The sequence below is a fragment of the Galeopterus variegatus genome, unplaced genomic scaffold (assembly GCF_000696425.1).
Source record: "Galeopterus variegatus unplaced genomic scaffold, G_variegatus-3.0.2 Scaffold3336, whole genome shotgun sequence".
NCBI classification, from domain to species: Eukaryota; Metazoa; Chordata; class Mammalia; order Dermoptera; family Cynocephalidae; genus Galeopterus; species Galeopterus variegatus.
In genome coordinates, this window is record NW_007729447.1 from 136,236 (window position 1) to 152,830 (window position 16,595).

General features: G+C 50.6%; 1 protein-coding gene across 1 annotated transcript in view; it reads left to right on the plus strand.

Annotated features, from left to right (window-relative positions):
* Nucleotides 1–16,595, plus strand: part of CAPN8 (calpain 8) — a 70,449-nt gene that overhangs the window by 40,301 nt on the left and 13,553 nt on the right. The window contains exons 8-14 of the mRNA XM_008584695.1: nucleotides 650–724; nucleotides 1,376–1,536; nucleotides 4,403–4,578; nucleotides 9,389–9,400; nucleotides 11,621–11,643; nucleotides 12,023–12,046; nucleotides 14,521–14,557. Of these exons, the coding sequence (XP_008582917.1) occupies nucleotides 650–724; nucleotides 1,376–1,536; nucleotides 4,403–4,578; nucleotides 9,389–9,400; nucleotides 11,621–11,643; nucleotides 12,023–12,046; nucleotides 14,521–14,557 (508 nt within the window). The remainder of the gene's footprint in view (nucleotides 1–649; nucleotides 725–1,375; nucleotides 1,537–4,402; nucleotides 4,579–9,388; nucleotides 9,401–11,620; nucleotides 11,644–12,022; nucleotides 12,047–14,520; nucleotides 14,558–16,595) is intronic.

A 16,595-nucleotide genomic window follows, 5' to 3' on the forward strand; every position in this document is an offset into this window, starting at 1 on the left:
GTGAGTATTCAGGGAAGGGACTTTTTTTTTTTCCTAAAGATGAATTTTAGACATTGCATACATATTTCAGAAAACTTAACTTTGTAAAGGTCAGATGCATTTAAACAAAGTACGTGGATATTGCTGTGGAAAGGCCACGAGCAGGAGGTCGCACAGGGTAAATTTACTTCAGGGGAATTGCCGTAAAACTGGGCCTGAGGGTCATTCTTGCAGGCTCAGCAAGTGGACCGTGTCTGTGTGCCCAGAGCTGGTCAGACCCTCTCTCAGTGTGTTCAGTCAGACTGATGGATAAGCCGGAGTGACAGCAATACTAGTTGTTCCTGGAGCACATGCCTTTCTTGTGACAGGAACTCTTACCTCACCTCTTCTGGATATCCCCATTCTTGCCATCAGGGGACTGGGAGTCTTAGAAAATGTCAAACTTGTCTAGAGGCTGACAGTCAGAGCAAGCCATCCTGTTCCTGCTGCATGCCGGGGGTCACCCACTAGCGCCACGGCGTCCATGTCCCCAGCCTGTATCCCCTCCCCACACTGTCAGCCCTGCCTTTCCACCTGCTGTTTTTGGTATTCTGTTTCTGGCCCTTAGCGGGAAGTTGAGCTGCAGTCAGGAGCTTGCACTGCAGACAACCACCTGTGCTTGTTTCCCCAGTGCGCCAGAGTGGAATTCCATAGATCCCAGGCGGAAGGAGGAGCTGGACAAGAAAGCCGAGGACGGAGAGTTCTGGTGAGAGGGTCCACTGGAAAGCCGTCCCTCAGCTGTGCATCTGTGCCCAGTCCTGACGTAGGCCAGTCTCTAGCCTTCTGGGAGTGCGACATGGTTCCCAGCCAGGGGCTTTCATTCCCTTCCCCTTTTGCACGGGTGTAGTTCCACCTCTGCACCAGCATGTCTGAAGCACTGACACCGAGACAGTGGCCCTTGACCCAGCTTAGCTCTCAGCCAGTCCCCTCAGCTTCTTCTGTCTTTCCAATGATCTGAGAGCAGTCCTCCTCTCCTCTTGAAGCTAAGACTTAGGGTAACTTCCTTCGCCGGTGGGCTATGGTGACCGTCACTGAGGATTGAATAGGAAGAAAGCTCTCGTGGCCTGAGACTTAACCCAGCCCAGAGGCCGCGCCTTTGCTCAGAGGACCTCCTGGGTCTCCTGGTTTACCGTTCAGACTCTGCATGGCTGTTTAGATATGTGAGGGGCTCTCTGCACACCCAGAAGCTGACACTAGCGAGGAGTTTGGGCGGTAGTCTCTGCACACCTGTGTCAGTGGGCTGTGGAAAAGGTTAAAGTCCCCACGCTGCCTGTGCCCCTTCCTATGCCCAGGGGGCGGCCTTCGATCCCCTCCAGCCCAGCTCCCCAGCCTGAACCTCTGCTTGCTCTGCCCCCAGGATGTCATTTTCGGATTTCTTGAGGCAGTTCTCTCGCCTGGAGATCTGCAACTTGTCCCCAGACTCTCTGAGCAGCGAGGAGGTGCACAAGTGGAACCTGGTCCTGTTCAACGGCCGCTGGACGCGGGGCTCCACCGCTGGGGGCTGCCAGAACTATGCGGGTGAGGCGAGCAGCTGCCTGGCCCGACCTCCTCCCGGCTCATCCTCCCCGACCTGGGTGACTTTACCTGCTAATCTTGGGATGATGTCTTTGGACCTGGCTCTTGGGCTCCTGGGCACCTCCTGGAGGCACTGCTTCTCTCCTGGGCTTGGAGGCCAGGATGGCGAGGGTGGGCAGTGGCTCTGCAGATGCCTACCTTGGGCCTGCACTCAGCCTCTGTGTGTTTGGACCTGCCCTGCTTCACACACCTGCCCCTGCCCACATATGCTTCCTGTGCTAACCCTGCTCTGGCACCAACGCTAAGGCCTCCTGTTCCTCTCTGGGTCTCCGCCAGCCCTACTCGCCCTGGCTGGCTGACACTGTCTTGCTGAGCCCTGGGACAGAGTGGCTGATGGTGCTGCTTAATGGGCGGCACTATCACAAGAGCTGCTTTGCTTTGTGTTTGCGCCTGTGTTGAAGGTGGAGGTGGGACAGTGTGTCTGGGACAGAGTGGCTGATGGTGCTGCTTAATGGGCGGCACCATCACAAGAGCTGCTTTGCTTTGTGTTTGCGCCTGTGTTGAAGGTGGAGGTGGGACAGTGTGGTTCAGGGTGGCCACATGCATGGCCACATGCAGGGTATGGCCCCCTCCCATGGGAGCCATCGGCCCGATCCCTGGTGGGGATAGTCTGTTGCCACCCATTGCCTCTACACTAACCTGGGGCCCTCATCTCACCGAAGGTGGGAAGTCTTCCCCGGTCACAGAAGATCACCAATACAGGCATGTATAGGCTCCTCCCAGGGTGAATCAGCCGAGGCAGCACCTGATGAAGAAACTTCAAAAACGACCCCACATCTCTAAGGAGAAATAAAGGAAAGCAAAACCTGCTGTCTCCACTTTTCACCTTTCAGTCCCCACACTCCCTGGCACCGGGTTTGCTCTGGACATGTTGACTGACTTAGACTGTAAGCGCAGGGGCAGGGCTAATCGCTTTCTTCTCTAGACAGAGCTCACGGCAGGGCTGTGTTCTGTGCTGTGCAAATGGTATTATAATAAAATCACACGTGGGTTCAGTCCCGGGATCTTGACAAGGTCTCTCCTCCTTCATCCGCCTCCACCCTAAAACTCCTGTTTCTGGCAGCAGCGACCAGAGTGCTGAGCAGAGAGACAGGAGGAGTCCATATCTGCCCCTGCTGTTCAGCTTAACAGCTGTGAGACCCCAGGAGGGGCACTGCCCTTCTCTGAGCTTCAGTTTCCTAATCCTCAAAATGGGGCAATAATTCCCACCTTCCAGCCTTACTGGGCTGCAGTGAGCAGGGTAACATGGAGTGTAGTGAAGCGCTTTGTAAACTGTGTAGCGTTATATAAATGGAATGTGTTATTTTTATGGCCCATTCTCTTCCTCCAGTACCATTAAGGAGTAAACAAAAAATGTAGGGATTGCAGTAATGTTGCATGTGGGAGAAATCAAAATATGCTCACCATTAGCAAGCTCTTAGAATATGCATAGGAAATTTGCATGGATCATTTTGGGAACTCAGAACTGTAGGGGGTGCCCAGGGCTTCTGCATTCACCAAATCACAAACCCATCTGTGCAGCCAGCCAGCTGTCAGGAAGAAACGAATTGTTCTTGCCCTTCAGCAATGATGTCAGCATAGAAGATTATTACAGAGTTTTCTCTGTCTCCTCTGGAGTCTACAAATATTTGGCTTTAAAAGTCATACACATGTGTTTAAATAAAAAATCTGAAAGTGGAGATTCTGGGAAGGTAGAATTGAAGAAATAATCTTACTATTAAGAAAAAATAGTAATCAATGGCACTTGATTATTATTTTTTAATATTAGAATCAACCTGTGAATGCCGTGTTATTTCATCAAGTCAGACTCTTATGTAGAGGACATAAAAAACTCCTGTCCCCGCCCATGCCTTTCTTCCCCTAGGGCACATCATTATGAAATTGTTGAGGCCCTGGGGTGGAGACACCTGTCTGGCCTGTCTTCTTCAGTCATGCTTGACTCTGTCATAGAATTGCTGTGTGCCCTTGGATGATGCTTTTGACCTCTCTGTGCCTTGGCTTGTGTAATCTCTATTTTGAGAGATTTAAAAAAATGTTATCTTTGAAATGAAGGAGTCTTTTAAGATATCCATAGGTGGTGTGGCAGGAATGCTTCTTAATTGCCAATTGTGATTCCTTGTGCACTATTAAGTGACTTTCTCTGGAAGGGAGTGTGTCTCGTCAGTGGGCTGCAGCACTGATGCCATTGCGTGAGGCCCCTGGGCTGATGGACAGAGACAGTTCTCAGGGCTGCTTCGGGTGGTGACCTGCAGCTGGGGCCCTCACTGAGGGAGAACATATGCCAATCAGATGGCAAGGGCAGCAGTCTTCATGGCCTGTTGGGCAGAGGCCTCCTTGGAAGTTTGTCTGTTTGGCAAACTTGTCCTCATCTGTCCCAGAGACATGCTTTTTACTCAGAAGTCTGTCTTCCTCCAGGAGGTGGGTTTGTCTCCACAGGCCAGGAGCCGAGACAAGGTGCTAGTTGTTTCCCCAGGAAGACTTGGAGGTTTCTGCCTAGGGCAGTCCTGGGATTATGGAATCTTACATATTCCCAGTCAAGCATGTCTGGGCTCCTGGTTGTTCAAACGGACAAGCACAAACTCTCCAAATGCTGTGGGTGGGATGTGTCTGCTTGTGCGTGGGCGGGTGGGGGCAGGAGGACACGCCCGACCACTTGTAAAGGACACTTCCTAACCTTGCTTGCAAGGCACAGTTGATCGGAGTTATGCTTTCACTGTGATGATCATTCCCTTTCATTTTATTCTTTTCCATCTTCTCACCCCCATGGCTTCCCCATGGTGGGGACCGCCATCACCTGGGTGACCTCCAGCCACTTATTGGACCAATCCCCAGTTCAAAATCCATTTGGATGAGGTGGACGAGGACCAGGAGGAGGGCATTGGTGAACCCTGCTGTACGGTGCTGCTGGGTCTGATGCAGAAAAACCGCAGGCGGCAGAAGAGGATAGGACAGGGCATGCTTAGCATCGGTTATGCTGTCTACCAGGTACTGTGGAACCGGGCTCGTCCTTTACTGTCACTCGATGTCTTTGGTCAATATTTGGACCAGTAATTAGAGTGCATTTTCCCCATTCCTTGAGTATTCCTAGTCAAGTTTTGTCCTTGGTTCCCTAAAACCCTCTCCCAATGGTTTTTTTTTTTTAAAGATGACTGGTAAGGGGATCTTAACCCTTGACTTGGTGTTGTCAGCACCACGCTCAGCCAGTGAGCAAACCGGCCATCCCTATATAGGATCCGAACCCGTGGCCTTGGTGTTATCAGCACCGCACTCTCCCGAGTGAGCCACAGGCCGGCCCCCCAATGGTCTTATTAAGGCCTAAGTTCCACAAGGAGAGATTCATTCGTATGGTTTAATCTTTTCTGTTAACATTGAGATGTGAGATTCATTAAACTTTGCCTGTCACTGAGGGCTCAGTGTAAATGTGTTATTAGACTCTTTTCCAAGTGCAGTATAGGCTTCTCAGGGGACAGGAGTCAAGAACACAGGGGCACAAGGCACTTGAAGTGACACAAAGAGGGTAAGGAGTGTCACTGAGTGGGGAAGGAGGCTGATTATAGGAGCCAAAGACAAACACCACCTTCCTCCCACTCTGGGCAGCACTGAGACACTTGGGACACACAGGATGGGGTAAGGGGAGACACATGACCATTTTTGGTTCTGGCGTCTCTGGATTGGGGTCTCAAGTCAGAGTCCCTAGCTCAATATGCCACTTTGCCCTGGTAACCACCCCTCTGTGGATTTCACAGCCTCATAGATGTGTTAAAGCAAGACCTTCGTGTCTTGACAAGCCTAGGCAAGAACAAATCATAATCCACTTTTTTATACAGGAAAAGACTCTTTATAACAAATTCCAGAGGGATTCATAGGGGTTGTTTTTATATGAGTTCCTTGGGAAACATACAATTTAATTAGGAAGAGCAAGAGCTGGCTGGAGGCCCAACATCTCAGTATAAATTAATGCATGAAAAAAAGTATTGTAATAAGAAACCAGTAAGAAAAGGTGTAATTGTCGAGGTCATAATCCCCCACATTCCCCCCATGATAAACATGTTCTGGAATTTAGGGCTTTAGAGTTTAGGGTGTGTGTGTGTGTGCGTGTGTGTGTGCTTGTGTGTGTGCCTGTGTGTGCCTGTGAGTGTGTGCCTGCCTGTGAGTGTGTGTGCCTGTGTGTGCCTGTGAGTGTGTGTGCCTGCCTGTGTGTGTGTGTGTGTGCGCCTGTGTGTGTGTGTTTATTTTATGTCGAAAGAATGAGAGTTGGAAAACAATTGTACTTGATGGCTAGAGGAAAGAATTGCAAATGAATAAGCTCCCGTTCTACTCCAGCTTAGCTCTTCCACCCCCACCTAGAATGGGAATGGCACAAAACCAGACTCTCCTTCAGGGATAAAACCCAAGGCGCTTAGTGGTTGCATATCAGTACAACAGACTTCGGTGAGGAAACATACAATTTAATTAGGAAGAGCAAGAGCTGGCTGGAGGCCCAACATCTCAGTATAAATTAATGCATGAAAAAAGTATTGTAATAAGAAACCAGTAAGAAAAGGTGTAATTGTCGAGGTCATAATCCCCCACATTCCCCCCATGATAAACATGTTCTGGAATTTAGGGCTTTAGAGTTTAGGGTGTGTGTGTGTGTGCGTGTGTGTGTGCTTGTGTGTGTGCCTGTGTGTGCCTGTGAGTGTGTGCCTGTGCACCTGTGTGTGTGCCTGTGAGTGTGTGCCTGTGAGTGTGTGCCTGCCTGTGAGTGTGTGCCTGCCTGTGAGTGTGTGTGCCTGTGTGTGCCTGTGTGTGTGCCTGCCTGTGTGTGTGTGTGCGCCTGTGTGTGTGTGTTTATTTTATGTCGAAAGATTGAGAGTTGGAAAACAATTGTACTTGATGGCTAGAGGAAGAATTGCAAATGAATAAGCTCCAGTTCTACTCCAGCTTAGCTCTTCCACCCCCACCTAGAATGGGAATGGCACACAACCAGACTGTCCTTCAGGGATAAAACCCAAGGCGCTTAGTGGTTGCATATCAGTACAACAGACTTCGGTGAGCACCTGCTATGTGCCAGGTGTGGTGCTGAAAGCTGGGGACACAGAGAGGAGCCCATTCTTCTGTGGAGCCTGAGGATTACTGCCCTCAGTGTGCTCACAGTCTGCAGTGAGAATCAGACTCACATTCAACTGACAACAGGGAGGGTCAGAGCTGCTACAAAGGGACCACCCTGCTGGTCTGGGGCTCCTCAGCTTCACGGAGGAGGAGACTTTTGATCAGAGCTTGGAATGGTGAGCTGGATTTCAGAGGTGGAGAAGGGAGAGGGAGAACACTCCAGCCAGAGGGGGCACGGTGCACTTCTCGAGAGCTCAAAAGTAAGTAGTTGTAGAGAGCAGACAGTGGGCGGGCAGGGCTACATACAGCGCAGGCTACTCAGGGAACGTGGCCACCGGTTCTTATCCACCAGGCCTACTTTACAGATCAGCAAAGCATTCTTTCAAAGGGACATGACCTAACACACTGAAATAGCTTTGTGTGGCGTGGTGTTTGCTCTCGTAAATAATATATGAAGTTTTTCAGACGTCACGTTACAGCTGCTTATAAAATACTCCAGTGTACGTGATCCGTAGTCCTTTTCCTTATGGCTAGAGGCATATGATTTAGAGCATGACATCTGTGAACAGAGGCAGTTTCAAAGTTGGGCTGAGGGTTTGTAAGGAGTAGCTGGGGTTGCAGGGAGTGGGCGTGCGGGGCTGCATGGAGACCATACTCTTACCCCTATATCTCCCTCCTCTGGCTTTGACTGTCTGAATCTGGAGTCTGGGTTGAGGCTGAAAACCTGCCACCGATTGAGAAGCAGCCAGAATCCCCCAAAGGCTAAAGAGCCTTCCTTGTCCAGCCTCCTCAGGTGCCAGGCCAGCCTGTCACTGGCACTCAGGATCCTGCATGTCAAATATGACCATCACATTCCACCCATCTGTTGGCGGCCACGGGGCCTGCTCTCCTGCCTCTCTGCCTGAGTTTGTGCCACCGACAGGCCCTGCCTGCCTGGCTCACTTCCTGCTGTGAATCTTTGTAGGGTAAAGTCAGAGCACACTGACGGCAGCGGTTAATGGAGAGACTGCTGCGATGGTTAGGAAAGTCCACTGAGGGTGGAGAAAGGCTTTTAGGCTGGAGCAGAGAGGAAGACACCCGCGAGGCCTCTACTTTCCCTGACAGCCACGGCCTCTGCATGTGCCATTCTGGTTGTACACTCAAAATTAGAGGAGTGACACTGTATTAGTCTGTTTCTGTTGCTTATAACAAAATACCTGGAACTGGGTGATTTGTTTAACAAATGACATTTATTGCTTACAGTTTCAGAGGCTAGGAAGTCTAAAGTCCAGGGAACACATCTGGTGAGGGTCTTTTTTGGCGGTGGCTTTACAGCAATGCAGGGGTCGCACATGGCAGAATGGCTAAGGAGAGAGAGAGAGAGAGAGAGAGAGAGAGAGACTGTCACTTGTTCTTCTTTTAAAGCCCACAGAACCACACCCGGACCATTATTCATCCATTCACTATGACATGGTCTCAGAATCTAATCACCTCTTTGAGGCCCCACCTTTCAATTACCATAATAGGATTTCCCACCCTCTTAGCACTGTCACAGTGGGGATCAAGCCTCCAACACATTAAACTGTGGGGGGAGGGCCGGCCCGTGGCTCACTTGGGAGAGCGTGGTGCTGACAACACCAAGTCAAGGGTTAAGATCCCCTTACCGGTCATCTTTTTAAAAAAATGAAAATAAAAATAAAAAAATAAAAAAACTTTGGGGGGGACACAATTCAGTCCACTACAGACAATACCCTGGACTTTCTAGCTCTGCTGCCAATGAGGAACAGGGGCTCTGGAAGCGAGGAAGCCAGCTCACCCAAATTTTCCCTGCTGTTTTGTTTCTCAGAATTTTAGGTAGTTGCCCATAGACCCAAGCCACAAACAATGCCTGTCCTGCTCTCTGGTCAAAAGGGCCCACGTGGCAGAGGCAAAGTAGGGAAAAGGACAGAATGGGGATTTGAATTCTCTTCTCTAGTCTAGGCCAGAAGTTCTGGGCATGGTGGGCTCCCGCTCTGGATCTGAAAGCTGATCTCTGTGGGAGTCAACATTTCCAATTGCAAATAATAGAACTTTCCAGCTCATGTTACCAAACCAAGGGAAGCAAGGGATCTTGGGACTCAGTTGCTGTGAGGGCTCTTTTTCTTTACATCTCCCTCTAGTGTTGATGCAATTGTCCTGGTGTAGATTTCTTTACTCCCTAATACCACCAGCATGAAGAAAGGGGCCCCTTCTCTTACTTCCAATTCAAAACTCCTAGAGAAGTCTGCGATAGACTTGGCTTGGGTCACATGCATATTCTTGGACCATTCACTATAGCCAAGGGCAAGATGAATTATAGGCCAAGTTGAGTGAGATCTCCCGCTCTGGCCAAGTCCTTGATCTGGAGCCAGGTCTGTGGGTCTGTAAGATGTTAGCTCTCATTTAAGCCCCAGTGCTATTACTTGTGAAGTGTGGAATACTGGTAGATTATACAACTAGAAAACAAAGTAAAAAAAGTAGAACCTTCCTCTCCTCGAATTTCTAGGGCTCAGTAGTCTATAGATGGCCTTGAAATTCATCAACAACTCTCCAGTTTCAGAAATGCTGACCAGTTTCTCACTTTAGCATGAACGTCCTCCCCAGTGGCCAGAATTGCACAGTCTGTTTGCAAGATGTCGGAAGAATTGCAAAGGTACAAGGACCTTGGAGCTCTCAGGTGACCCTGCCCTCTTCTTCTGCCCTGTAGGTTCCCAAGGAGGTATGTGAGTGCTGACAGAGATGTCCTTCCTTTGGTGAGAAACAGCTTGGCTGCCGTGGGGGATGGGCACCCAGTAGCACTTGCTTCCTGTGGTGGAAGCCAGGTCTCCCACAGACTGTCACATGATCCAGAAGGCTGGTAGCCCCAAGAGGTGGTAAAGACCATCTCAAATCCCACCTGCCAGGCGCCCATGGAAGAACAGTGGTGACCTTTGCCCCCATATGCCTGGTGGTCTGGTCTGAACAAGATGTTGATAGTACACCATAGGTTCCTATTTATCTGTCCAACAGAAACAAATGCCCTGATCTCTGATAAGAAAAAGAAGCACTCAGCTTTATCTTTTTGGCTCTCAGCTCTTCCTGTGCCTCCTTTGTAATTTACAGCTGGGTCGGAGAGTCATATTGTCATTGTCATGCTTTCATCTGGGGTTTCCTGCTGCCATCTCAGGCTTCACCCAACTGGTTGAAGATATGATCCCCAGGCAGCAGTCCTGGGCAGGGCTGGTGTGGCTCTCCTTTAGAGTGCATCTTGGTTGGCCACCAGCACAGTAAGGCCCCAGTATTAGCCCAGGGGTCTTCTCTTTGGCTACAATCTGGGAAGACCAGGCTGCATCCTAGACTAATTGCATCAGAATCTCAGGAGTAGGGGAACCCAGACATTATAGGTTTATAAACTCCCCAGGTGATTCCAGTGTGCAGTCAAGGTTGAGGACAACTGGTCTGTCAGTGCTCCCCACCTGGAGCCAACTGCACTAATTACGTACAGGCGCATCTGCCCTGCTGCAGCCTTACCGCAACTCTCCCAGGTTCGCAAGCTTGGCCAGCTATGGAGCATGTGCCAGCAAGGCCCACATTTACAGGCTCCAGCCCATGCCATGGTTCAAGGCTGCAGATTACTGGTATACCCTGCTCTTGGCTCACAAATGCATGTTATTGATTATGGAGGGAAGAGAAAAGGAAGTGTGGGTGATTTAGAGAATACCTCTCTAATACTAGAAAATAATTAAAACCAAACCTAAGTCCAGTTGATGGTGGTTCCCCTCAGGAAAGCCCAGCTTCTGTGAGTGAGAGGTCATATGCATGCACAGTGGAGCTTCCACCAGCAGCACTTCACACCATCCTCAATGTGTCACCGTGAGTCCTGTGCTCTGCAGATGCTGGTGGGTCTTCAGATCAACGGCTGTCAAACTCGGACATGCCTCAGAATTCCCTAGAGGGCTTGTTAAGGCACATATTGCTTGGCCCTGTCCCCGGAGGTTCTGATTCTGTAGGTCTGGGTGGGGCCTGAGAATTCGCATTTCTCACAAGCTCCTCTGGATGCTCATGCTGGTTCTGGGCCCACACTTTGAGACCCACCCTCAGCTACTCCTGCTCGACCTCCGTCCTGTCATTTGCAGCTGAGCCAAGTCAAGGGAAGGTGGAGATCAGGAACCTTATAGTGTGGCCTCCTTGGGTCCCTGGTAGGACAGAGGGGACCAAGATCTTGCCTCAGTGTCCTCCCGTTCCTGCTCGGGCCTCCAATGAGGATTCTCTAATCTGCCCCACCCCTGGGTTCTTGATGGAACCCAGTTTTCCCCTTTCCCAGCCCAACCCAAATTGGAGGTCACCTCTCCATTTCAACTCTGCTGAGTGTTTTCTCCTGCTGGCGCCCTGTCTCCCCCTCTTGCTGTCAGCAGGGATGGCGAGGACGATGTTTGACTCATGACACTTAGGCCCCAGCATGGCTTCACTGCCCATGCCCCCCAGCACTGCCCAGAGTGTAAACATTTGCAGGGGGAGCCCCAAGCACTGGGCTGTGAGTGGAGTCCTGGCTGGGGGGGTGGTCGGCAGCCCTGCCCACCTTCCTTGCTCAGCAGATCTGTGACCCAAGGAAGGTCCGGTGAGCACAAGTGGACGCTGTCCACTCTGGGGTGGGCGCTCCAGCTCCGGGCCACACAGAAGTCACAGCCTTCACAGCTTGCCAGCACCTGCCCTCTGNCCATTTCAACTCTGCTGAGTGTTTTCTCCTGCTGGCGCCCTGTCTCCCCCTCTTGCTGTCATCAGGGATGGCGAGGACGATGTTTGACTCATGACACTTAGGCCCCAGCATGGCTTCGCTGCCCATGCCCCCAGCACTGCCCAGAGTGTAAACATTTGCAGGGGGAGCCCCAAGCACTGGGCTGTGAGTGGAGTCCTGGCTGGGGGGTGGTCGGCAGCCCTGCCCACCTTCCTTGCTCAGCAGATCTGTGACCTAAGGAAGGTCCGGTGAGCACGAGTGGACGCTGTCCACTCTGGGGTGGGTGCTCCAGCTCCGGGCCACACAGAAGTCACAGCCTTCACAGCTTGCCAGCACCTGCCCTCTGTCACAGTCATCTCGATGAAGATTGATCATAAAGACACAGTGCCACAGGGCGGCTTAGTTACAGCAATGATAACGCCCATTCCTGTGTTTTTCAAGCACTCTGCAGCCACTAATTAGCCTGTGTCTTACCCCAACAGCTTCCCTCTTCCCCCAACAAACAGGTGGGTCACGAGTAGCACCTTCCCTTTTCTGGGGAGAGCCACGGTCTGAGCAGGCCACCCTCTCTGCCTCCTGCAGAGTGGCCTCCTCAGGCTCGAGCCTGACCCCCTGCTCACCTTGCAGAGCAACTTTCCGAGATAGACAACGGTGAGCAGGCCGTTCTGGTGACATTTGCTTGAGGACCAGTCTCGAAGCTCACTCTCCAGCCTCGGGCCTGAGCTGGGGAGGTCAAGGCCATACACCCAGGACAGCACAGAATGAGAGTCTGTTGGATTCAGGAGGACAGATATCCAGAGAGAAGCCGAACACACTCTAGAAACCCTGCTGCTCAACCCTTCCTGTAACTAGGGAGGCCCAGAGGGCAAGCGAGGGGTCTGGCCAAGGTTACAGAGTCCAGGTCAGTGCCTCATACACCCCATGACTGCCACACAGTGAGCTGAGGCAAAACCCAAGGCCCCTGATTCCCAGTGCAGAGTAAAAAGCAGTGATCGCTAACCCAGCTCGCTAAAGCCGCGCTGCTCGGTGCTGCTGGGCAGGGTTTAGGGCCAGACTGAGCGCTGTCGCCCTGTGCAGCTGCAGGGTCACGCGGACGCACACCTGGGCCGGGACTTCTTCCGGGAGCACCCGGCCGCGGCGCNTTCTTTCTTTCCTTTATTCCTTCCTTCTTCCCTCCTTCCCCCCCTTCCCCCTCTTCCTTCCTAGCAGCCAGTTATGAGTGAGAACATGTGATATTTCTCTTTCCTTGTCTGGCTTATTTCACCTAACACAATTTTCTCCAGACTCATCCATGTTGCTGCAAATGGCAGAATTTCATTCTTTTCCATGGCTGAGTAGTACTCCATGGTGTATATAGACCACATTTTCATTCTCCTTTCATCTGTCGATGGACACTTAGGTTGGTTCCACATCTTGGCTATTGTGAACAGAGCTGCAGTGAACATGGGACTGCAGGTGTCCCTTCGACTGATGATTTCCATTCCTCCGGCTATAGACCAAGCAGTGGGATTGCTGCATCGTATGGTAGCTCTGTCTGTAGTTGTTTGAGAAACTCCATACTGTTCTCCACAATGGCTGTCTAATTTACAGTCTAGGGAAGTTTTCTTTAAAAAAAAAAAAAAAAAAGGTGAAGGCTGGAGAGAAAGGGCCAGTCACAGCCTGCTTCTTAGAGGGTTTCCCACCCATCCAGGAGGGCACGTGAGGTCCAGAAAGCAGGTTCTAGATGAGAGCGCCACTTCCTCCCCTTTAAACAGCCACACGCACACCCTCCCACACACACTGCACACCCATATACTCACCCCACATGCACACACCCCACACACGTACACACACCCCATACAATACACTCCACACATACACACTCAACACAATCCACACACATCACACACCACACATGTACATGCACCACACATACTTACACACAGCACACACACACTCACACCTTACATCACACACCACACACACTACACACACACCACACAATACACTGTGCATACACACACCACACACTCCACACACATCACACACCACACATGTACGTGCACCACATACACACACATACGTGCACCACACATGCACACCACACACACTCACACCTTACATCACATGCCACACACACATCACACACACCACACACATGCAGACTTACCACACATGCACACACACCACATATATATACACACCACACATACATGCACACACACCACACACATCACACATCCACACACCACACATACATAACAAATACCACATACACATGCACACCCAGCACTCATACAGCTCTCCACATCACACACCACACACACACCTTACATTACATACCACACACATCACACACGCCACACACACACCCCTCCATATCACACACCACACACACACACCACCACCCCCACACTCATCACACATCACTCATCACACATACACAGCATACACCATACACAGAGCACATACACCACACATACACATACACACACACTATGCATAAACATGCACTATATATACTACACATGAACATACATTACACACCTCACACAGACACATCATAGACACTACACACAAACACACATCACATACAACATACACATATCACACACCATACACACTGCAAACACCATATGCACCACACACAGCACACAGTACACACAGTATACCACTCATACACATCACATATATATCTCACACACACACACCACATACATACACCACACGTCACAGCACATAGTACATACATGAATGCATGCAGGGGCTCTGGTCTTGCTGGTTCATTCCCCAGAGGCCATTTCAACAGGGAGCTGGGTTCTCAGAAAAGTGGTAACTAGGGGAAAGATGGGGAGAGAATTCCCCAGGAGATGATCCATCAGGGTGAACATTCTAGAATCCATGAGGGGACAACTGAACTTGGAAGCTCTTGTCTCTGATAAAAAAAACTCAGGGTGGGGTGGGGGTTGGGAGGTGAAGGGGCAGGATCCTGGTCAATGATTCAGTTTATGCAGTTTTCGGTAAGAACTGAAGTCTTGGGTGGGAGGCCAGTCCTGAGAAGGGTCAAAATCTTCCTAAAAGAACCTAACCATTAGCTGTACTCTTTACTGACTTATATTTGGTTTCTCTCTTTCTTTGTATTTCAGGGAAGTTGGGGATGTGGTAGCTGGAAACCCACATGAGGTATGCCGTCTTTTAGTACACCAAACTCTGACACTGTCATTGGGTTTCTTTTTTTTTATTGATTCATCAGAGTTCTTTATATGTTAAGGATGGTAACCTTTTATTAGTCATGGACATTACACTTTCTAGACTGTGGCTCTTCTTGATGAAGATGAGACAGAAGCAGCACTGGAACAGGCTTTGTAACGCATCCCCCTCCCAGGGGGTCTCAGCATCACCCACATTCAAACAGCGGGACCCACAGATAGAGCACTCACTGTGGGAGAAATAGATCTGGTGCCGTGCTCTTGGAGGACACACGATGGTAGCATATGAAAAAGGAGGAGGAAAGTGCATGTCAGAAATGGACCTCAACATGCATGCGTGTAGTCCTAGGGTGCTGGAGCGAGCAACTTGCCTGGGAAGGCCCCAGGGAGGAAATGAGTTCAGAGCAGACTTTGCAGGAGGAAATACACAGGGTTTGCTGTGTAGGTTCACCCATCCTGCTGCCTTTATCCCTCACTTGTGTCCTCAATTTGCCATCCTGTCTTGTGCAGTGGCAGCATGTTGGGTGTTGCTGCTCCATGAGGGCCACATCCTGTCCGTGGCCAGTAGGCACTGGCCCAGGGGTGGGGCAGGACTATCTTCATGGGGGCACAGGCTCAGCTCCCACCCTTCCCTTCTCTCTACCCCAAAGGGTTGAGGAGTCACTGGCTGCAGGCGCCACTCAGAGCACCCCCGGCTGCTGAGTTTGCCATCTTTGGCTGAGTAGAGGGTGGGGGAAGACATTATGTTCTGTTATTTGCCATTTCAAATTTGTAAGCTCCTATTTCTGCAGATGCATGAGAAGTTGCCAAATAAGGATCCATTTTGTTCTGGGGGTCTGTGTCCTGAGTCTATCAGATAGAACATGCATGACCCCATCGTCTGTTTTTTCTTTTTCCAGTTAGCACCTGAACTAATGTGATTGCTCCCCTGGGACTAGGTGCACAGTGGTTAAGCCAAGGGCCCGTAGCACCTCCTGCCTTGAGTCAGAGGCAATGCCTGGCACCAGAGGCCCTTTCCGTGCTTGTGGCTCATGGTGATCTGAGCTGGTTGGAATTCTCCCTCCTGCCCCTTGCCCCAGTTGCAGCTGCCAGCTCAGCCTCCTCGCTGCCCCCGGGAGGACTTACCATTCGTAGTGGCATCTCTTACTATAGGTCCCAGGTATATTAGAAAAGCCATAGTTTGCCAGTGTGGAATATGGAGCTGGGTCTGCAATTCAGGTGGTGAGAATTATCCTCCTTCCTTTTTTTTTTTTTTTCCTGCTAAATCATCTTAAAACTGATTCTAAGTCTCCATCACACCAGGTTGGCAGGAGTTCTGTCCCAGTCACTCCCCATCTCCACCTCCCCATCTTCACCTCCCATGGCCTTGGGGTTTCCTAAAGCCCCAAAGTAATAGGACATCTCTTCTGGTCATGGGTCCACACTGGTCACCCTGTGGTCAGCTCATTGGTTTCTTCGGGTCTGACAGCTGTGGGGCTTCTGTACTCAGCCTGGGGCTTGCAATCTTTGGTGAATTGGGAGCCCGTGGGTACAGGGTCATCCTTTCCTTCCAAGATCCCCACCCAGAAAGTGGCTAGTATTCCAAGGCCCTGTGGAAACTCTGCCTTTTCTCTTTAAGGCATACGTCCTCTGACACACACAGACACACACGGACACACACAGACACACAAAGACAGACAGACAGACACACACACACGGAGGTAATGTCTTCAGGGAACCCAGGACTTTACAGAAGACAGGAAGATCCATTGCCTTCAAGAATTTCTGTGTTCCTCCCTCCAGAAATCTCCAAGTTGTGGACAAAGGGCCTGACTGCCTGCTTGGAATGGGGGAGGGGAAAATACAGGATGAAAAACACACTCGTGGAATTTAGTTGTGTTTACTTTGAGCAGGGTTGTAAAGATGTCATCAACATGTGATATAATGGGGCCGGCCCTGTGGCTCACTTGGGAGAGTGCGTTGCTGATAACACCAAGGCCACGGGTTCGGATCCCACATAGGGATGGCCGGTT